The sequence below is a fragment of the Apostichopus japonicus genome, chromosome 3, assembly GCF_037975245.1.
Source record: "Apostichopus japonicus isolate 1M-3 chromosome 3, ASM3797524v1, whole genome shotgun sequence".
Lineage (NCBI taxonomy): Eukaryota > Metazoa > Echinodermata > Holothuroidea > Aspidochirotida > Stichopodidae > Apostichopus > Apostichopus japonicus.
In genome coordinates, this window is record NC_092563.1 from 664,462 (window position 1) to 688,051 (window position 23,590).

Below are 23,590 nucleotides of genomic sequence, written 5' to 3' on the forward strand. Positions count from 1 at the left end.
TTATTAATCAGAATGAAAATTATATTTTCTTTTAATAATGTACTCACAAGCCATCTTTTAATGTATTTATAAGTATTCAATGTTGATGTTACTTCAGTCTGTTTGAAAAGAAATTCCTTCCCTGTTGTTTAATTTTATTTGACATTCATTTCTATCGCTGGGTGTAAAAGGGGCATTAAAATTTTACGAGCCTTAAATGGCATGCAGACATTTTACAAGCATTAAAGGCATTGAAGAATCGCCCCAAACCGCGTGCGGCCATCTGAAAAGTTAACTTTCTGTTGCTTGCAAGGGACGTTTTATTCATGTCGCTACAAAATGCAGACAGTAATGAAACGTAATACCTTGTTATCTTTAGCTGGACCTGAGATGTCCATCGCTGTATCATTTGTACACTGTGCTGTGGGTATTGACTGCAGCTGTATGTACTGACTGTACACTAGTGTCTAATTACCGATGGTAGCAAGCTGTGTGTGTATTTTCTGGGATAGATGGTGGGGTCTAACACTTCTGTTACACCTCATTCGAAACTAGGTCAGATTACCGGTCTAATCGTTTCTTTTTGCACGAGTCTTCATACCCTTTAAATGGCACGCAGACATTTTACAAGCCTTAAAGGATTGGTTCAGTTGTCATACATGTTTATGTTATATGAAAGAGGACATAAAAGAAACACAACGGTGATAAAACTGTTCAAATATCTTTTTCTGTTAAAGAGATATTCAAGTGTAAACTTTTATCAGATTGTGTAGAAACTACTGAAATCTGACTAGCTGTGATGTCACATCCTCACACTCCTGAAAAGTCTGTTTTTTTCTCTAATTATTTTGTGAGATTTAATGACTTTCAACCAAAAGATATGTCAGGAGATCTCATATTTGTCAAAGGAAGTACTTGAGATTAAACATCTGAAGAATTTTTGATTATATTATTTTCAAATGTGTTAAAAAATGTAAAAAAATTTTAAAGAAATATATTCATAAATGTTAAGGAAGTGAGGATGTGACATCACACCCTCACAGTAAGTCTTTCTACACCAGTCGTTTTCAAAGAAATTTTGATATCTTCAAAGTGTCATATCTCCTTAACAGAGCATGCTATCATGGTAGTTTCTTCACTGTTCTTTTTGTCTTTTTGTGCTCTTTCATACAAAATAGACATTTCAAACACCTGAACCAATCCTTTAAATGACATGCAGACATTTTACCAGCCTTTAAATGACATGCAGACATTTTACCAGCCTTTAAATGGCATGCAGACATTTTGAATTGTGTTTGCACTTGTTTCATCTGTTTTCCTTCTCCACTTCTGTAGCTGTCTTCTTATTACTTGCGTGGGAAAGGAATGACAAATTACAGCCAAGAATACCTCCTCTGGCATTACTTTGGCAAGGTGAGTTATAGTATAACTGATTCGTTTCAAGAGGAGGGTAGTTAGTTTCCTTGGAGATGAGGAAAATAAAGAAGATGAAGATGGAGGGGGGGTGGGGGGATAGAAGGATGAATGTCATAATCTAGAAGGACAGGGTCATAGGGTGGTTGGAAGGACAACAGGTTACAATGTCAAGCATTCTATACATACATATACATACATGTGTGTGTGTGTATATACATAAATATGTATGTATATATACATATGTGTGTGTATATATATATATGTATGTGTGTGTAGATAAATTATGGGTATGTGATAAGTACACAAAATGGATTCATTAATTTCCAACCGTTTTAGCTCAAATAAAACTTTAATCTATGGGGTAACAAAATATTTCTGGTACAGTATTAACTCTTTTTGAGATGTTTGAAGAAGATGCATAAGGAAACGACATCCTTGACTTGGAGAGATTCCAGGATTGGTAAATGGGTGTTGTTAAAGAGATGTGACATGTAAGGGTTTGTGTAAGGGTATGAGATATAGAGTCGGTTTTGTTAGTACTTCAAGGTTGCTTCTTTTCCAAGCAGCTCTGAAATTGTGAAATAAAATGATCTTCCTAATTGCAGTCTCAAAGGTTAGATTTAAGGATATTTTACATATATGATTAAGTCCCTAAAACTATCAGAGAATCTCACTCATGAATCAGTTCTTCCAGGTCAGGTGAAATATCTGTCTGACAGTTTGCCTGTCTTTGCTGCTCACACATATATCTTCTTGTCTACCAATTCCTTCCCTTCACTGAGATTTAATGTGAGATTATAATTTGTGATATGAAGTTGAGGTCACGTTTTATTTGATATTTGGGAAGTGGAATCATTTGTGTGGGAAAAAGAAATTGTGTGTCCCTTTAAGAGTACTAGTTTGCCATGAGCTGTAGAAAGATGCTAGGCTCCATCTGTAATTCATATAAAATATCTGTCATGTAAAGAGTTATTTATTTCATCAAAAATATTACAGATAATGTTCATTCTAGAAAGTGGCAGGGATGTGTGGTTAGATCGCCAGATCCGAAGATATTTGAGAAAACGATCCAGTTAGTTTCAATTGATGAAACTGAATTACCTTTTTTATTTGCATGTTGCTAACTAATGGAACAAAATGGTTCACCTGGACCGTAAATGCAAGTCACTTGTAGAAACCAAGTCTGCAATAAGCAAAAATTTCAATCTTTTTCTTCATTTTTGAATATGAAACTTCATCTATGAATTGAATATCAAATTGGCAATATGCATTATACAATAATAATGGTGTATTTTTGTGACGATTATACTATTATGTTCTTTTTTGGTATGCACACACTGACATTGAGCTATCAAATGGTCTGATATTTTTTGTTAATTCATCTCTCATTTCATGCCAGCTTTCTATCATACCATGTTCCATAAAATGGAGAGATCTCCCTTGGAAAATAAATATTGATTTATCAGTCTTCCAGCGACATAATACACAACATCCTTGTATCTCAGTATAACTAACAGGGGTGTATTAACTGACCACCGCCAACAATGTTTGTAAAATTTATCACAAACAAGAAATAATCCTCACATTCATTGAATTTCCAAAATTTATGGAGCATAAACTGGTCATTTTGTGTTTTTCTCAAAATGGTACAAAGAATAATCTTTTTAAGGGGCTCATATTATTCTCTTTTTTTTTCTTTTTTTTCTTTTTTTTTTTTGGTAGAAAACTATGGAAACGCATCAAGATCTTGTCGTTCAGTTCAGAGAGAACTTGGCTAAGAGTGTGAATGCATTCAACCTTTCACTGTTTATAGATGCGTACATCAAGTAAGTCGTATGTGTTATATCTCAGTTTTGCCTCAAAACCAATTATCCAGATATTCTTTGAACCAGAGTAGACATGTTTACAGTCTTTGGGATCTGTAGAAGTATATTTTGCCCACATGAATACTCTGGAATCCTCATGGGACTCCCGCCAAAACCGAATCCCGGGACATTTTCATCTGTTTGTATGAAATGTCAGGTTTTGTGATATTTCTGATCCAGCTATATATTATCCTCTCAAAGGTTCCAGAAAGGCAAATATAAACAGAGTCTAAGGATTGATTTATTTTATTGCAGTGTGTGTTTAGGTTATATGATCATAGTTTGTGGCATTGGGAGACAAGATTTGAAGAAAGGGGCAGAAGCTTGCAACTTTAGAAAAATAAGCGTAAAAGTTAAAAGGGAAAATAGTATGTCAAAGTTATATAGTTACTTGCCATGTAGTTAAGAAGGTTATTTGTATAGACAGGAAAGGATATATAACAATCACCTCCCCCCGTGCTTCCTTACCCTCCCCACCCCCACCCCCACCCCCACCCCCCTTCCACCCCTGCATTATTCATAAAGCAGAAAGAGAATTTTGATTTCTGTCTTCTTATTTTCCACCTCTGTAGTTTTATCGTACTGGATGCAACTTTCAGACCCTCTGATATTTACATATATTATCTATATTGGTTTTTTTGCAGTAAATCACCGTCTCACTAACTGTTTCTTCTTTTTCGGTTTCTCTGTTCCAGACGTACAGATCTGAATCTTAGGCGAGAATTGGACAGGACCAGGCGGGTCACATCACCGAGCTTTGATTGTGACTCTCTTTTGGTTGCCGGGGCAAACTCACCACATCTCAATGATACCGTGAGTAATGGAGAAGGGTTAGGGGAACAAGCTCATTGTGGAGGGTAGGGATAGATGTACTCTCATTTGGGTAGAAAAATGATGGTGGTGAAAAAACACATGTTGACATTTTCAGTTTTCTAACTCTAATCTGTTAAGAAACTCTCGTCCATTCTGATTTGAGCATAACCACTGTCTCATGATGATGTTTCTGTGGTGCTATCTATTGATTATGTTTATTTACATAAATTTATATACTCATGGGTATATAACACAAAAATGTTGGTAGTAAGATGTAATAAGTGACATGTTACTCTGCAAAAGTATAGCTATGTGTTCGTCCCATTTAATTTCTCTTCATGTTACAAAAGACTTGATATTAAGTTGTACAGAAAGTCAACAATTACTTGAAATTTTCAAGAACCCAAAAAAGAATAGAACAGTATGCAACAGGAATTTGTTACAAAATTTAAAATATTTTTTACTCTTCCTTTCCTTCCCCACCCATAACAGAACATCTAATAATGTTACAGACACTGCTGCCAAAAGGGAAACTAAAATAAGAACAGTTTTCTATATTTCAGACTGAATGGTGGATTGGTATTATATGGTAATGGTAACATTTGGTAATGATTGAAACTTTTGGAATGTGAATTAAAAAGTGTTTTTCCTGCAAAAGAGAGTGTTTTGAAGTAGTGTACAGGGGACATGTTGACAGTGGGTGATCTTGAAATAGTTAATGTTAATAGTTAATGTTATGGCCTACAAAACGACTTTAAGATTTGTCTACTATGAGATGTCAAAGTTGACATGGTCATTAACACAAATACAGATAGTTGTAATGCCTTGATTTTATTGAGAAAACATATTTTTAATCGTCAACATTTCGATTTGTCATATTCAGTGTCTGATTGGTTAGGGTTGTAGATCAGACTTGATGGCAAATCTGCTAGAAAGACTTCAAAGTCACTTTACATTCCAGATTTTGTTCATCTTTAGTTGCCCCTCTCTCTCTCTCTCAAAGCATTTGTCCTCAAAGGGACATTTCCCTGGTCTTATTTGACCTTCCATCAATATCTGGATATCATATGAATGAATAAATATCTGTGGGGGAAGTCTTTTTGCAAACTTTCATCTTATTTTTCTGTTTCTTTTTTTTGGGTGGGAAGATATTTTAGGTCGAATTTTCACAGTTTTAGCTCTTCTTTGATTTCAGGTTGAAATGAACAGCCGTTTAAATCCACAGAAAGCCACGTGGATCAAACTGTCTGATTGTGGAGGAATGATATTAGAGGAGCAGCCTGGGAAATTGACTGAAGCATTCCGTCTCTTCCTTCAAGGCTTAGGATACGGTAAGAAGCAGATTTGTACAGATATTTAGTCAACTTTCTTTCTTTGATGAGTGTTGGGAAGGGAGGGATTGGATCTCTGGGGACACTGACTTTACAATGACCCATCCAGTAGTTGCTACTTCAGGGTAAGGATATTCCAAGTGCAAAATATGTTCAGAAAACTTCATCCATATTGGACGTTTGTCTTCTTCATCTGATGCAAAAAATAAATTGCTTAGGTTTTACAATTACCAAGCAAAGGAATGCTATCCTACTGTTGTTAAGGTAGCAGTCAAGTAAGCCTGAACACCTCTATAGCTACATACTGTGTAATGGACATTAAAGGCCTTATGGCAGCAGCAAGCAATTGTGAAAGTGAGACATAATTCTTATATATCAGTCCTAAAAGGCCTAAGTGTCATTAACTGATGGAGGTTTTGGCAAAGCCAATACTAGGGAAATCCATGTGACCAATTTTCAAAAAGTCTACCTAAAGTTGAAGAGATGTTGCACAATTCAGTCTGAATGTAATGCAAAAGCTTCAGACCTCTTCTATAATAGGGTATTTTTTCCACTGTGGAAATTAAAGTGATATTCAACCTTTGCGAGGTTATATCATATTAGTATTCAAGGACACAGATTAAATGTTAGGCTGGGGAATTGAGGAAGTTGAGGGGTTCTCTGTGAACCTTTGATTTCTAGATTCTTAAAACCACTTTTAAATTACTTTTTTAAAAAGCAAAACCATTATCTGAAAAGGATGGTAAGGGATACAAACCTGGAAGAAACATCACTATAACTATTATAAGTTAGGCACTAACTATCGATAGTGTGTAAAGCAATCTGCTAGTGCCATACATTCAGTCTTCACTGCAATGTCAACCAACATATGTTTGTTTAGACTCTGCATTTTTAGCTCTGTTGGCATAATCAATCTAACATTCTAATGCAATAGCAAAGTAGTCTCTCATGCCTTAGCAAAGTATCTAACTGTCAATCTGTATTTCAGTTGATGCCCATCTTAGGGGCATCATTAATGTGTAAACAACAAAAATATGTTGGAGGTCATGGCAGGCCCAAACAAGTTTCAGGGTTTGACGCTGGAGGATTACTTACTTGCGATAAAAAATAAGGTTCCGTCGTAAAAACCAAATGCAGTGTTAGCTATAATTACGACCAAAAATTCAACACAATATTCACTAAAAAGTCACATACCAACAATATTCTTGCATTAAACATTCTACCATTTTTCAACATTATTTTAGAGTAATAGTCGATCTGTAATTTGCATTGTTGTCCTTGTACTCCTAGGCTAGGTTAGGATCGGTAACACATTGATGCCGATATTTTTTATATTGTTCTTTAGCCCAACCAACCCTCGGCCCGTTTGGCATATAATTTGTTACGTTACAAAATGCATGTGAACGTGATTTGGCAGTGCTGTACGTGATACAGGTACAGTACTGCCTTAGCAAGAACAGTTGTGCACTGTACTGTAGCTAAATGTTAACGTTAGAAATAGGCACTTTTTTACAGAATATCGTTGAAGGTTGAAATTCTAATAATTCTTCATTAGCAAAATATTAAGCTATCCCTTTATTATAAATACCATGAATAGAGTGGGCTAGACATTGGTTATCTTACAGTATGACTTTTCAGTGTAAAATTAATTATCAAACCATGCAACAGACAGTTATTTAAGCCCTGATTGTTACAACAGGAATTTTTAAAATTACGACCAAATTTTTCAGTCCGTCGTAAAAAAAAAAAAATCTTCCCAAAACTTCCCAAACAAACCAAAGCTGTGTAGAGAAAAATTATCTCACATTAATTGCCTAGGCCTAACTCTTCATGGACCTAATGTTTTATCACAATGAGATTGATATCGTATGGTTCTGTCTTATTCTGTAACATTCGCTGATTTTAGCAGTGTACACAACTAACAATTACCCTGTGCACGCACTGTATGCACCATACTATAAACAGTGAGAAATAAACAGAAATGACGATATCCAAAGAGAAGTGCAGGAAAATTTCAATGGAGCTGATCTTAGCAAAAAGGACACCACAACGATTTCACTCCTGAAATGTGTCACCTGAAAAATAAAATTGCCAGGTATAGCCTACCATATAGTCCTAGACATGTACTGACAGTACTACTAGTAGGCTACTAGGCCTATATGTATAACACATCCAATGTTTGTTGTTGTTCTTAAGCCTAACCTTAGCTCCTAATGTTATATTAACAAACAGGTTAGGCTGATGATATTATTGTACCCTACATTTAACATTGAGGATAATGCTTACACAAAGTGTAAGCATTAAGTGTTTTATAAAAGCAATGTGAATGAAAGTTTCAAAGGTGATCAGTGGTTTGCATTAAGTTTTGAAAAAGGTTATAGGTACGCTAGTACTATCAATGAAGGCCTAGCATGTTAGGATAGGAGGATGTGTTTGTTAGTTCAAATGTTTAGAGCTAGGCTAATTTTCTGTGTGTGGAGGCCTACATTTATGAAAAACTACGGATATTGAAAGCCAAGTACTGCCTATCTCTCTTTGGACAGTCTAAGTCACACTTGACCTATGGCCATGCAAACATCAGATATTTTGTTTTCAACTATTAGTGGCATCTCTGGTTTAACCCAGAGGTCAAATAGTCTATGTGTTTGATGTCAATTAAATGGAAATGTATGTGTAATATTAATTGTCATAACCCATTTTTGAAAAATTGGCTTCAGCCAGATTTTGCCTGCTTTTAGCATTTGTTTAAGGGAATGTCTGACTGATGTATTACACAATTGGTTTTTCCGGCAAGGGCAGTGAATGTTGTCTGCCAGGCACAACAGTTGGAATTTATGATTTCTGTCCTGGATGTTGGGATAAATTTGTTGATGTCACATATTTGAAAGTGTGAAATGAAGACAATCTTATAGTAATTCAATATAGGACTAACCCAAGTCTTTGGAAAAAAAAATTTTTCCAAAGGAATGCTACGGAAGTAATACTAAGAAGCTGCTCAGAATTTGTAAGAGATTAGTGGTTTGACAAGCAGCAGTATCTCAAATTGGATTATTCTCGGTCGTAAAGTAAACAGACAACATGGTTCGTCTCGGGTGTTAAGTAAACAAACAGAATGGTTTATTAGTTCTAGGTCATAAAGTAAACAAACAGAATGGTTTATTATTTCTAGGTCATAAAGGAAACAAACAGAATGGTTTATTATTTCTAGGTCATAAAGGAAATAAACAGAATGGTTTATTATTTCTAGGTCATAAAGTAAACAAACAGAATGGTTTATTCTCTGTTATTAAGTAAACAGACAAAATGTTTCATTCTCGGTTATAAAGTAATGGTTTTACCCTCATTGGCGTTCAAAACAGATTGTACAAAGTCACTTTGCAATTGTCAATTAAGCTAAAACATCATTGATTTTCTAGTTTTGTGATGTCATTGTTAAATTATGATTGGGTTGGTCGTTGTTTCACCACGTCCAGTACCCAGGCTCCTGGGTTGATCTCGTCCCAGCGAGCCCCAAAAACTCTTAGTTGCCCCCCCACCTTGGCGTTGGGCGCTATGGTGGGGTGGGCATCCCTAGGGCCGTTTACCGCGGTTCCTGCGGTATTGTGGGCGGAACGGTCTGTGCTCGGGACACGAAGGAGCGGAGTACTGCTGTGCTCGCGAATTACCCCGATTCTGACTAGCCGGCCCTCGGCTGTCTGAAGTGGCTACTTTGTTGCGAGTCATGACAAGGCCGAGCGGGACATGTGCTCGTCTGCCTCCCTCAAGGACTTCATTCTCTCCGCCTCTTCCCGGAGTTTTTCGTCAAACTTGCCACTGAAGAGGTCACTTCCCAGAATTGGCAGGTTACGGAACCCGTCCTTCGTGAATCGGGACGACCAATTTAGGGAGTCTAATACCAGGTCTCAGCGTGTCATGGTGGCCTTAACCGAGACGCGGGCAAACTGATCCAGCACCATCCTGGAGACAGGTCCCAGGAGGGCAATGATGGCAGCGGTATCCTTACGGGAGATACCCGATGCCTGTGCTTGCTGGAAAGACCTGTTCAGCAGTTCTGCAAAAAGCAACAAGGCCCACAAGTATTTCATCCCCGCCCGGGAGGCCCTATCCACGTCAAACAGGGAGGATTCTAAGTTATTTGCATCCTTCCCCCTGAATTTGCCTTTGCTATCCAAAGCACCCGCCGACCGAAGTCTCTCCTTCACCTGAGGCGGAATGTGAGGCGGTGCGAAAAGACTCTCCCAGTCTTCATCGCCTACATGAAAGGTGCGTTGGGCCGTTCACTGGAAAGCTGTCCAGCGTTTTGCCTGTGCTACCGCCTGGAACCTTTCTCATTCAAAATTTCATTCAAAATCCACCGGGATGGAGGCTCGCGGCTTTTGGGCGGCCGCGTTCAACGTGAGCTTGGATGCCGGCCCCTCCTGGGCACGCGCATCCACCTTTTCCTCGTAACCGAGGACCCTGCGGAGGACTGCCGTCGTCAGAGCGTCGTCGGCTCTCGAGGAGGCGTCGTCCCAGGGATCCCCCTGGGCCTCCTCAGGGGCGTGATGGTCCGTTACCGGCGCAGGCAGTGGAGGCGGTTGTTGTGGTATGGACGGTGTAACCTGCTGTTCCGGGTCCGGTTGACCCGGCTTTTGCAGCAGCTGCCCCAGAAGGTCCTTGACCCGGGAGAGGAGAGCTTGTCCCGAGTCCGTGGACTGTCTCCTACGTTTCTTGGCTCTGCGACGCCCCGAAGAATGTCCCACGACCCCGGGTGGATGTAAAAAGGTCCGCCACCGCCTGCCTGCGGGGGCTTGCGGACTCCACATGACCCGATGTGGATGGCCCCTCCTGGGGCCGCGGCCGTGGCTGTGCCAAAGCCGCACAGGTATTTGTTCCATTTCGCATGGATACCCGTTCTGGGAGTGGGCTTAAGCCATCTCGTATGGCGGCCTCTGACCCCCCCCCCACGTTGAGGACTTATGCCATCTCGAATGGCAGCCTGGGGGTCCTTCGTCGGCGGTTTCTTCTTCCCCTGTTTTGAGGAAGCCGCCTTCTTTCTTTTATCTGCGGCTTTTTCTGCCAGCCAGGTACTGATCGCATCCCAGCGCTCCTAGGCCCAGTCCTCGCAAATTGAGCAGGTTTACTTGTTCCCGCATGAGCGGCACTTCGGGCACTGATCGTGCTTGTCCCATGCCTTAAAAGGATTGTCTGGTGGCCCAAAGAAGTTACCTTAAAAAATAGTAAAGAATTTTCCAAACATGTTGTCAAAGTATGAGAACGCTAATGTTGCGTTTGACAGAGAAACGATTTTTTAATCGTTATGGATAGACATTTCAAATATGATTTGAACAGTACAATACGTGACGTCAGCTCTGCCATAGCAGATTGCGTCATAACCCACCCTCCGCACAGTACCTATACGGTAATCACAACAAAAACAGCGTTTGTATACAGATAAATTTCTTCCTTAATTTCCGGTGAAATTTCTTAAAAATTAGATATGTTTTCAAAAACTCCTTAAGCCGCCATGTACTTGATCGGTGGTTCCGTGGTCTTTGTGTAACACAAGGTAAATTTTAACAGCAGACTCTGAGTTGTTCAGGCTATACATCGTGCTATCCAGCTCCAACGCGAAAAATGTTCGCATGTAGGCTATACTCAAACGTTGACAATCGGACAGTTCTGCGAAGCCTAAGCTTCTCATTGCTACATTCTGCTCTGACAACGATTCGATCAATTTCTTCAATAATTACCGGTGAAATTTTTATAAATTAGATATGATTTAAAAAACTCCTTAAGCCGCCATATATGTAGTAGATCGGTGGTTTCGTGGTCTTTGTGTAACACAAGATAAGTTTTAACAGCAGGCTCTTCGTTGTTTATACATCGCGGTATCCAGCTCCAGCTCGAAGAATGTTCGCGTGTATAGGCTACTCTAACGTTTACAATCGGACAGTTCTGCGATGACATCGATTCCGCCAAGTTTCATCTTTCGGTTTAACGAATACTTTACAAGTTTCCTTTTACTGTTAATTTGATCCGTGAATTTTATTTCAGCGATTTCGAAGAACAGTTAATGAACTGTGGTGTGAGTGTGAGTTTACTATGTGTAACGCTATACAAGTACACCAACTGGGCATCGTAGTATATACGTTGGCGAGTATGTACGTTATATATATGAGGCAATCCAATGTGCTTACACGTGAGTTTATTTGCTGCGGAATTGGGAGTGCTAACTTCAAGCTCGCCTGTTTTGCCTATCTGCAAGCACTACGTCAATCACCATATTGAAGCGTTCGAACAAACGGTACTTTTGGTGAGAAACTGGTGAATTTGAAAACCAGATTTCTACAAGAAGAAAACGTCGAATGGGGACAATTTTTACATGGTTAGAAAGAGAAAAATAATAACTACAACGACAATGTATCAAAATCTTCCACCAGACAATTCCTTTAAAAGGACGGAAGTGCTTACAGGAGCGGCAGTTATCCATCCTCCAAAACCTATCCCGAAGAATTTCCCGAAACGTCAGGAATCGTGAAAGTAACTCGAAGCTGTGAAAACTAAAAATAGATAAACAGCACGGAGGAGAGAAACTCTAACAGGATAACCTAAGAAAACTTGTATCTAGAACAGTACGAAAACAAACCTAATAACGAACACTACCACACCACACTCGAGGCAACCTAAAAACGTTCAAAAATCACGAAAAATGAAATGTTTAATCAACAAAAAGCAGTTCAAATATGCAGGACGTTGAACAGATGAAATAGAATTACAAAAACAACGATAACAGTATACGAAGTGATCGAAATATTAAGCTTTATTAAGAGCAATAAGAAGAGCGATACTTGCACCGAAGGCTGGCAATTACCGAAGGGAGATGGCCACACACACATGCAAACAATTGCCAGATGCTAGAGCGAGGTAAATACGGTAATGCATAGGTTAAATGAGGTGAGGGAGTAGTACGCGCTGTGAATTTCTGCTATCTCTCAAGAACTGGTGGGATAATGTAGTTGTACCAAAGAAATAATATATATTACTGCTATCTCTCAAGAACTGGTGGGATAATATAGATGCACCATGGAAATAATATATTTCTGCTATCTCTCAAGAACTGGTGGGATAATATAGATGCACCATGGAAATAATATATTTCTGCTATCTCTCAAGAATTTTTCATAACTGGTACGTACCATAATAATATAAATGCACACCAATGGGTCAAAAGTCAATTCCCACTCCCATAAGATAAAATTGAAACTACATCTCAAACAACTGGGAAAGACTTTAAGCAAGATGAGAAAAAATACTTTGTTTTCTCTTTACAAGTATGATGTAAAGGAATTTCATGACTGATAAAATTGTACTCCTTTTGTTTTTTTCTCTTTTCTTTTGATAGTCCTGAAACTAAGGCCATCTGCACCAGCACACAGCGTGGAACCGCCTGCTCCAAGACCAAGACAAACTGGCCAACCATCACCTGTGATGGTTTAGAGGAATATGCCGCCCTCTACTTCCCACTTTGTTTCAACTTCAAAAAGAATAAGATGAAGAGGGACAAACAATTCCAGAGTTAAGCAAATCTGTCAAGCAGAGGATTTTTCTTTGGCGACGCCTGAAGGTAAACAAATTTGGGCGACTGGTATCATGCTAGATAAACGTGCAGCACTATTAAGCAAAGCAAAACTGTAACAATTCTCATCAGTGAATAATGTGTCGGAATTTAGTTTGTCGTGGCAGGATCTGTGAAGATCATGGGAGGAATAATTCAGGTTGGTGCTAGGATGTGGTTCTCCTTCCAATAATTGACATCATCAGTAGATTATTTATAGTATTACTTTATTTGAAGATGGTGATCGATCTTTTCTTTTTTTCGGAAATAGTTTTGCTTGAAAATCACTTTAAGGAGAAATCTGAATGTTTAAGAGTTGAAAACACTTTTCTTCTTCTATCTCGTTTTTGTTCTTTAGTTATCATCGTGGAAAGTTTTTGAGATTTGCAAGAAAATTGTGACAAAACTAGCTCTGTCAGGGCATAAAATTTGTTTATGTTTGAATAAATGCTAGATGTCTCCGTTGTTTTTGTGATCTTGAATTTTTTTCATGGTGGTTGTATCTTTCAATTTGTTATAGTGCCAACTATTAGTGGTCTACGTAACTGTTGAGCTTATGGGGTAACTGGGCATTATACTCATTACAAGTTTTGGTTTGTAGTAATATTGTAATAGATGAAATGCAGGTTTGAAATGAAAAGTGGTCTTTCTTCATCGGAAAGTTTAAAATGGCTAGTAGATATTCTGGATAATATGTAGGAAAAAAAATTGCATGTGATAAAATTTGTTGTAGAGAGATAATTTATGGGGGAAGCAAAAAAAGCTGAAATCCTGTGATGTACAGACCTAAAACTTTATGTGTTAACGGACCTTAATCATAATGTGTTTAACATAAAAGTCACGAATGACCCCCAAATAACTGTTAGAATTTGGGACTTAAAACTCACTAATTATATTTTGATGTGACTAAAATGAACTAGATGTTAATTTTTTAGTTTTTCAATATCATTGATATTAATTTGAGTTAGTTTCCCTTTGTTTGCCAAATGTTAAATGTGATATTATTAGCATAATTGGAGAGAGAGAAAAGTCTGAAGTACTTTCACTTCACTTTTTCTAGTTCATTCTTGCAATCCCGGGTTAATTCTTCCATATGTGGAATATATATATCTCTTAAGCATGCTTGAATCTTGTCCATTTAGATATTCGAATGATTGTAGTGTGCAATTGAAATGATGTCATTGTCTCACTGCCATTTATGTCGATTAATGTGAAAATATTTATACTAAGCACACAGTTTGATTGCAAATGCTAATGACAAATGTCATGTCACCTCTTTGATTGTAGGCCAGAATTATTCTGATGTACTTAATGTTGCATACATAATGCTTGTTCTTCATGATACAATTCTGTGCTTGCTGTTATTAAACTAAATATTTAGAATAAAGAATAAAATAAATACAAAATCTGCAGCTTAGCCTTCCTGATGTTATGTTGATGTTTGGAGCATGATATGACCAATAAAATGATTATTCGCTCAGTTCCTCGATTTAAATTAACTAAAACAATCCACAGTCATTTTGACACATTCCAAAGCATTTTGTTGCTTCACTATGGCAACCTTTACAGTATTTAGTAGAAAGTATTTACTAGGCTTCTCACTTACCTGCCTGCTCGCAACAGTAGTACTCTAGCATCTAATGTGTGGTCTATAGTCTAGTATTTGTTGAAAATATATCTCATATTGAACCAATAAGATGATATTTGAAGATTTCATCAAGAACACAACTCTACATAAATTGTGGGTGAGTTGTGTGTGATAAAGCGGGTAGGAATGGAAGGTACGTAGAGGGGAGGGGTGTGGCCTTCAACCAGTTTACACAGACAGTGCAATTGGCGCTGAATAAGTAATAACATAGATAATAATGCCTCTTGTTGTTTACATCCATACTAAGATTGCATGTCACTGTATATAGTTATTCAATGGATTCTTATAAGTGGAATTAATTCTGTAGTGCAATTCAAAGATAGAAAGCTTTCAATAATGCTCATGATCCATTAATGTTTACTTAATTACTTAATGACTAATTAATTAGTTTGATAGCTTATGGTGCTGTCTTTTGTGTTTTATGTGTTTATTCTTCCCTTTGTTTGGGGGGGGGGGTTGGTGTTAGAGGGGTCCAGTTTGGTGGACCAGTTTGTCTGATACAGATAAAAGGGTGCAGTAACTGAGGTTATTTCAATTAACTATTAATCTAATATAAACGATGATGAGCAATAGGTGAAAGAACGTAAAAACGATGTCTTAAAACTGTTTGTTCTATCTTTCACCTGGAAATGATGATAATTGTCAAGTAACGTTTTATATCCACATGCAATGAATTTCTAAAGATGTTTGTACGATTGATTCTCACCTATACTTCGCTCTGTCCACCGGACATAGATCACTCTTCGCCAAGATAGACACCAACCAACCAATATATATATATTTATATATGTCTATATATATCGTTAGTCTGCTTTATCAGTGTTGCAACAAATGTTTTAAACCTTGAAAACAAACTGTTATTTCTTTTTCTTAGAGAAGGGGTACAACTGTTTCTTAGTGTATATCCCATGGCATATCCTGCATATATGAATCAGGATAGAGTCATTATCTTCATTATATTCATTAACTGTTAGGACAAAAAAATTGTTTTAATGTCTAACTGTACATGTTGATAAGAACATCTCACATAATGCTTGTATGAAACAATGCAGTGGTTCATATATATGTGATTCTGGTGGGATTTCAAAGTTGGTGTAAGAAGGAAGACAAGACTACTACTATGTGCATGCAACCTTTTTTGTTGTAACCTTGGTAACCATAGTTTCTCAAAGTTTACTTATTTATGAATGGTTGCAAAGCTTTAATGTATTCAAACACAGTCTTGTCTCCTACTAATGGATGGCTCTTGTTTATGTCTTAACTTCCTAGTGAAGTGAATAAGAAGTATTGAACTCTTTTATAATATGTTAAAAAAACAATCTGATGCCAATATTTGTATTTATTTGTATTTTGCTAACTGTATTATACTTATAAATACCTGAAGCATCTGAGGTTAAAACATACAGACAGTTTCAGAGTTTTAAATAGTCAGAAAAATTAAACAAAAATTGGGTGAAGGAAGGGTTAGGGTGGATGTGAATGTGAAGGACAAATGTTAATTAATTGGTAACTAAGGAAAGCAGAATAGGAAAGGGGAAAATATGTAAATAAAACCTAACAAGGTAGTCACTGGGGATAGAATTCTTGTAACTGATATTGAACAGTTTTCATGCATCTATAAGCATACATAAGTATGCATATGTATGTGTGTGGTAACCATATCTGTGTGGCTTTCTGATACAATGTTATTGATTTACCAGCTTAATTGATGGTGGGCAGAACTGTGGACTGAGCTGAGGGGGTGTCTAATTATTTGTAAAGTGCAGACCAATGTGTGTTACTGAGGTGACTAGTTCACATGATTCATATTCATGATTCATATTGAATATTCATGTTGTGATATTGTGACTCAAATTTTCTTTCTTCAAACATTGATGTGCTTAAAACAAATGTAGAAGCTGTCTGTTGTGAACCTTTTTAATTATATTACTAATAATTATAGTATATGTTACAACAAAGGCATGAAAAAGAAGATTTTGAGTACAACTTGTACAAGGTTATTCTACTGCTGAAGATGTGTTCATACCAAAGGTATTGGAAGAGTGTTTTTTCTGTTTTGTTTGCGTACATGATGTAACATTGTTCACGTGTTGTGATTTCAACAGATTGTGATAGAAAGTGGATATACCATGAACATGAAACGTGTACAATGGAAAAATGAGAAAACCAAAAGTTAAATAAATAAAAGGAAGATTGTTATTGCTTAACCAAGCATTTGTTATGGTTGATTTATTTGATTGTTTGTCCACAAGGGATATTCCCTCCCCCTTCACTCCATGCTACCCCCACCATCCTCCCCCCCCCCCCATCCACATTCAGCAGCGTACCATCCAAGGGCTTACTTTACATAATCAATTTGAATGTTAAACCTGGATTTGTCAGATTTTATTATAGTTATGTATGTAAGATATGTCATGGTAAATAAAGACTCCATTGGGACACTAAGAAATACTTCAAATGGAAAATTACACCACAGTGACTTGAATCTGAGAATTGGAATCGTCAATTAAGAAATGAAACGGAATTATCTTCATTAAGAGATCTTAACGGAAATAAAAAGGGGAAACAAAAGTTTATAATCTGAGTAAAGCACAAGACAGGTGTTTTGTTTTTTCTTTCTTCCTTTCTTTTTTGTGGTTCTGGTGAATATATTTGTTGTTCTTTAGACAAAATGGTAGCAATGCGACAGATATTAATTCTGTAACGTTGAATATTCATATAATTAGAATGATATCTTAATTAGTATATCCCGATAAACTCTGAAAGAGATGTTTATCTGTTTTGATAATTGATGGCGTAATATTCTGATCCCTCTGCCACATCGCCCCTTTCGTCCACCTGACACCCCATCGTTACCCTCAACAGCTATCTCACGTAAGTTTCATTTAAAGCGAACAGGCAAACGAATACAAGCACTGAGAAATGTTTCTTTTTGTATTACTACAACCGATCACATTTCCCTTTATTCCAGCCCTTTGTCTCGACAACCAATGACTATTGCTCTACAAATTGTGACAGGAATTTCTTTTGTTTCATATCACCATGCAGTTGTGAGAAGGCCATGACAAACACACACATACACCATTAATAAATAATTCAATAAATGATTTCTGTTTTATGATGGCGCATATAATAATAGAGGGCGTCAAACGTAACCTGTCTATAAATAGTTAACCATAGACAGCCAGCGTTCATCATTTGCACCTCGCCGCACAGATTTAAAGGTATGCTGTATTGGCCCCAAATATGCTAGATATTCAAATTTGGTCACCTTTGGTCAAAATTTTTAAACTGTTCTAATGACAATCTAAGAGGAAATTTTACTCACTGGGACATTCAATCATCTTGTGTGCTCCTTAAAATATCTGAGAACAATTTGGAGAGTAAAGACCTCCAGGAAAGTAATTTTTGAAAACGTCTATCTATTATAGCGTGCTATGATTTGGGGCCTAAACTGACTACCTTTAAGCCGACTATTTTGTCATAATAATGATCATTTGTAGATCTATTCCTTTGTCAAAGGACTCGCGATACACATGTGACGTCACATCGTCGTGATCACACAGTCACAGTCTCGTTGTTAGCGGACTTGGGTTAAAATTGGATCAGTTTAGTCGTTTGGTCATCGTGCCCAGGCCCTATATTGGGTGATTTTTATTTAAAAAGTATTACTTTACTATAGCATGTTAATGTATAGCATCTCGTGAATGTCAGCTACCCTATATTTGTTTGCTCTTTTGAAACACATTTGCAACACTCAGCCGAAAATACTTTCACAGAAAATCAATATGCATTATAATCGGGATGAAATGTGGTAACTTCAGTTTTGACATTAAGGTCGGGCAAACTTATCTACATTATTTTTTTAATTGCACATATTATCAGGGATGAGAAGAAGTACTTTATACCATTTTCATGTGTACAAAAGAATAATTAATAATGACTTTAGTAATCTTCATAACAGTAAAAAGAAATTATGAAACAAGCAAATCCAAGTTATAATATGCCGGACTATTTAGTACTGATTCCCATCAAGATCCTGGTTTTAACCATCACTTAATTTACCCAAACGTAAAATCATGCTTTAGAATGCAAAGTATTTGACCAAAGCTACCTTTATGATTCAATTCAATACTTTTTCCTTTCTCGAGAAATCCAAATTGATGGCCATGCATATGCCACGAGTTTAGTTACCAAATTGGCGCGTGATAAAACCAATTCCAATGGAGAGCGAAATCACATATAATGTACTTGATTTCTGCATGTAAACCTATGCTTTTCACGTTGATTTCATCTTTAATTTGTTACCTTCTCGAAACTGGAGGTTTCATGGAAGGAAAGATGAATATAGCCAAAGGTTATATATAAGACTAAATGGGTTTGTTACATAGCATATGACCGCATCTATACTGTATGGTTTAGAGGTTTAACAAGCCCATATAGCGCATACACAGCGTACACGTTTTAAGGTTTTACAACGTAGAAATATTTACAACTCTTAGTACCGTTATCTGTTTTTTTGTCAACAATACTCTTCAAATACTTGATACAAATATGATTTTTTTTATTATTATTATTATGTTCATATACATGGTGATATCATACCACAGACCCGTATTATTTAGATTAGTCCCGAAACTTCCCTTCAATAAGAGAAAAACTTATTGCTAAATCAATATCATTAATAAGTTGACGTATCACTCAGAATTATATTAAACTTAAGACGAACGATATTTTTTCCAGAATATCTTTCATCACTTAACAATTTAATTAGACACACCATCCGTACAAAACATAAGTTGGGATAACGTTTGCTAAACTGTACTTACATGTTCAGAGTACTCATACTGACAATATGAGCAGTATAAAATAATATCCTGCTCTTCTATTGTTAGATAAACGTTAGGAACTGATCATACTGACAATATGAATAGTATAAAATAATATCCTGCTCTTCTATTGTTAGATAAAGGTTAGGAACTGATCATACTGACAATATGAATAGTATAAAATAATATCCTGTTTCTATTGTTAGATAAAGGTTAGGAACTGTTCATACTGTCAGTACGAGTGCTTCGGAGCATGATATGGGATGACAGTATAGAGTGGTTGCGTAAAGAAAAAGTTAACACTCAAAGAGACACTCAAATTGATTCAAATTCATGGAGGTAAAGAAGAGATTTAGTTATTTTCACTGATGAACTCAGTCTACGCATGCGTACTTGATCGAGGGTATCAAACGGCCAATGGCAATTGGTCAAGCGACAACACAGGAAAAGAGAACTCATACCTTCTTGACATTGTTAGTGTGCAGTGTCTGTTCTTTTTCCATACTGTACTTCTTCTTTTTTATCCTAGACGATTTGGTGGTTAAAGGCGCCTCGTATTTAAGAAAACTCATGCTTATAATGGAAACACTTAGGCAATAGTAATAGTGTTTGGTTTCACGTGACCTGTTTCCTCCATATCTGATAATTATTAATAAAAAATATATCACACATGCTGCAACGAGCCCATCTGACTCGATCTGAAACATAATACATTATGTTGTCATTTAAACAAATAATAAATAATAATAATTAAAAGCAACGTAAATATATTGTGACGTTAACATTTAAGATACTAAAGCATAAGTTAAATACAATTGATTGATTGATTCTTAAATAATGAGGTTTAAAAAATAAAGAACTAAAATATATTACAGAATACAAAATGGGACACGGTATTATGGTTTAGAAAACAAAATGAAATATAATACAACAGAAAGATAAAAAAAAAACATATAGGTGAACAAAAGGCCAACAAGTAAAGGCGATTGCTGCATATGAAGGGTATAAATATCTTTGGTTAAAATGATTTTCATCAATTGGCTTTATTTTTACGATCACTTTACACATTTCAGGTAAACTAATCCATAATTCCAGTAAGGAAATATTGAATGGTTAAAATGAGCCGTCACTAAAAAGTGACGAGATTGAAATGTCATAATTTTATTATAAAACATTTGTTGGGTTAATTTGGGTCATCAAAGGTCTGTTTATATATACATTGCTTTTTATATCATTTTAAAATGTATTAATTGTGAATGAAAACTTGAACAACAAGATTTTTTCAAAACAGGAAAATTGCAAATCTTATGTGTCACAAAAAAGTAGACAAAACTTGCTACAGACGGCCGGGGAGGGGGGGGGGTGGGGAGAACGGTTGTTCCCACTTCTAATACTTCGTCCCCTATAAGTCATGTTTAATGCTAATTTGCATACTTCGTGTTGGGGATTTGGCCAGAGCAACAGATCCTCTAAAGAGAACCTTTGGAGCACAAAATCCGAAGATTATGATGTGGTTTTCCTCTTCTGTAGATAAATACAAAATCAGCGATCAACGAAAGATACTTTAACAGCCCCTCCCGGCACCATCAGACCCCTGATTGCCGGTTTAATTGCAGACTTCCCTCGAAACTGGAGCTTGAAGTTTCTAGATATCTGTGAAGAAAGAAAATGATATAAATTTATAAGAATGGTTTTAAGCTGGGTATTTCATATCTTGAATAAGTGAAACCAATGTTCACAATATTAATACAGTTTTCAACTATATTGTCAGCAATGTAAAAAGACAATAATTAATAATTATAATAATTAAAAGTAAACGTATCATGATTAAACAAACACCAAAACTGGATAGGGAGAGAAAAACATTGTATTATGTCGGTTTTAATTTCAACTTTTGGACTTTGAATTTTTCACTGCGGAGAAGGAGGAGGGAGTGTTTGAGTTGTTATAACCACATTGCCAAAATTGCATCCGACGAAGTAGAGGCAAAGTCCCATGTCATTGTTTTCATGGTGTTGAACGTCGTTCGAATTACCGTATCTAAGAGAGCCCCCCCCCCCCACCATCTCACCCACTCCTCTTTACCTTCCTCTCCCTCTCCCTACACCCCGTAATACGCCCAGTTGAATATACCTGAACGTGCCATCTAATTTTAGGCAGATTGTGAACAAAAGAGTAAACCACGTAAGAAAGGTCAAGGTCAAGAAAGGTCAAAGTAAGGTCTACGTAAGAAAGGTCAGGGAGACAAGAGGGCACCTTAGTTAATAGACAGCCTGCGTGGCTCTCAGCTATTTTTAGAGTTAGCATACTGCAATTTGAGATGAACCCGTTATGATTTTTACCTGGACTAGAGCGAGGTGAAGTTCCAGCTCAGCTATTCTCCTCCCGATACACATCCTTGGACCGAAACCGAATGGGATGGATGCAAAGGCGGCGCTCTTTGCGGCAGCTTGTTCGTCCTTCTGCAACCATCTGTCCGGTAAGAAGCTATTTGGCTCTGGAAAGATGGATGGGTCCCGCCCCATCACGAACTGGAGGGAACCAATCACTGTCTATGAAACAAACGATAGACAATTAAAATAACAGTAATCATCGTTATCGTCACTGTTACCGTAGCTGTTACTATTATCTGTTACTATTACTGTTTTTGTACATTATTTTTAAGCGAGTTAAGGATGTAAATTGGCAACATTTTCACAATAAGTCTGTTTTTGTTGTTGTTGTTCTGTGTGCTTTTTTTTTTACCTTCTTCGGAATGTGATAGCCTCCAATGATGACGTCTTTATCAAGAATTCTGTTATTGGCGGGAACAACTGGATATAACCTGCGAAATGTAAAAAAGAGAGGCAAAAAGTTATAATGTTAATCTAAAAGTGCTTTGCTCTCATATAGCTACAATATCGGCATCAATATCCGTTGGAGATATGAGAAGTAAGGTATAATGAGGAACTTCTTACACCTTATTTATTGCGACCTTCGGAGAGATTTGTTACATTAAAACAGTTATTTGTGAATTTGACCCTCAATAATTTGCAAGGATGAAATTGTCGAAATGTTTTTTTTTGGAAACTTTTGGAACAATTTCAAGCAGGTTCAAGCAAAATCACGATTGATTTAAACCTATATACATGACACTGTGGATTACCTTAAGGTTTCTTTCATTATTGCTTTGAGGAATGGCATTTGCGATAATTCCTTATGAGTTGCTGTAGAAACATCAGCAGACTTCATCACCGAATCTACCTCATCAAACAGTCTCTCTTCTGCCTCTGGGTGCCTGGAGAGTTCATACAAAGCCCATGCAAGGGAATTTGATGTCTGGTGAAGGAAAGGAAAGATTGCTTATAAATTGAAGCAGCTCATCTATTATCAATAACCTATAGCAGACATATGCTTGTAAAGAGCAACTTCATCGAACAAATAATAACAAAATTCTTCCATATGAGAGGTATTGTTTAAGGTTTAGTTTCCTACAGTTCAATTGATTTCCACTTGTCCAAAACAGCAAGGATGGAACAAGTAAGCCGATCATGTACATGCCTGGAGACTTGATCAAGTCTAAATGTAACATTGAAGATCCACTATAGTGTACATGCCTGGAGAACGGGGAAGCATGGTTGGTTCTGAGGACCACAGCCCGGAGGGAGGAGAAAATATGAAGGGGTTCCTACAAAATATAGGATAAAACATTACAATTTCATATACTTGAAAATGAACTGTGCGATAAGAGGGCGTGCTGACAGAATTGTCCCTGAGGCCAGTCATGGCTATATCGAAGCTTCTGCTAGTACGTACTGATATTTCTTTCAGGGGTGTATCCAGGATTTTCCAATAGGGGGGGCGCCAGGCATGAATGATCGCCGTCCTGGGGGATGGGTCTAAGGGGAGGGGTGTACAATTTTTGCTTTCAAAGAAGGGCTGAAATGCAAAATGGTGTCATATGCATGGGCGGCGATCCGTACTTCCGAGTGGGGGGGGGGGGGATATGACCTTGTTGACTATCTAAGCGTAGCGCCACCATGGGTTGGCGCGAAGCGTACAAGAAAATTTTGGGATTAACAAACCCTCTAGATGGCCGGAAACGGCACTTCCCGAGGTTTCCAAGCGGCATA

General features: G+C 37.2%; 2 protein-coding genes across 3 annotated transcripts in view; one reads left to right on the forward strand and one right to left on the reverse strand.

Moving 5' to 3' along the window:
* Nucleotides 1-16,856, forward strand: part of LOC139958860 (protein NDRG3-like) — a 52,716-nt gene extending 35,860 nt beyond the window's left edge. For both annotated transcript variants that reach the window (XM_071956272.1, XM_071956264.1), the window contains 5 exons: nucleotides 1,315-1,392; nucleotides 3,118-3,221; nucleotides 3,956-4,073; nucleotides 5,269-5,404; nucleotides 12,789-16,856. In XM_071956272.1, the coding sequence (XP_071812373.1) occupies nucleotides 1,315-1,392; nucleotides 3,118-3,221; nucleotides 3,956-4,073; nucleotides 5,269-5,404; nucleotides 12,789-12,883 (531 nt within the window). In that variant the 3' untranslated portion in view covers nucleotides 12,884-16,856. The remainder of the gene's footprint in view (nucleotides 1-1,314; nucleotides 1,393-3,117; nucleotides 3,222-3,955; nucleotides 4,074-5,268; nucleotides 5,405-12,788) is intronic.
* Nucleotides 16,857-17,252: 396 nt separating this feature from the next.
* LOC139958855 (1,25-dihydroxyvitamin D(3) 24-hydroxylase, mitochondrial-like) overlaps nucleotides 17,253-23,590 on the reverse strand; it is a 36,838-nt gene continuing 30,500 nt past the window's right edge. Inside the window, exons 6-9 of the mRNA XM_071956252.1 lie at nucleotides 22,624-22,796; nucleotides 22,224-22,302; nucleotides 21,821-22,030; nucleotides 17,253-21,131 (exon numbers count right to left, since the gene is read on the reverse strand). Coding sequence (XP_071812353.1) covers nucleotides 21,021-21,131; nucleotides 21,821-22,030; nucleotides 22,224-22,302; nucleotides 22,624-22,796 — 573 coding nt within the window. The 3' untranslated portion in view covers nucleotides 17,253-21,020. The remainder of the gene's footprint in view (nucleotides 21,132-21,820; nucleotides 22,031-22,223; nucleotides 22,303-22,623; nucleotides 22,797-23,590) is intronic.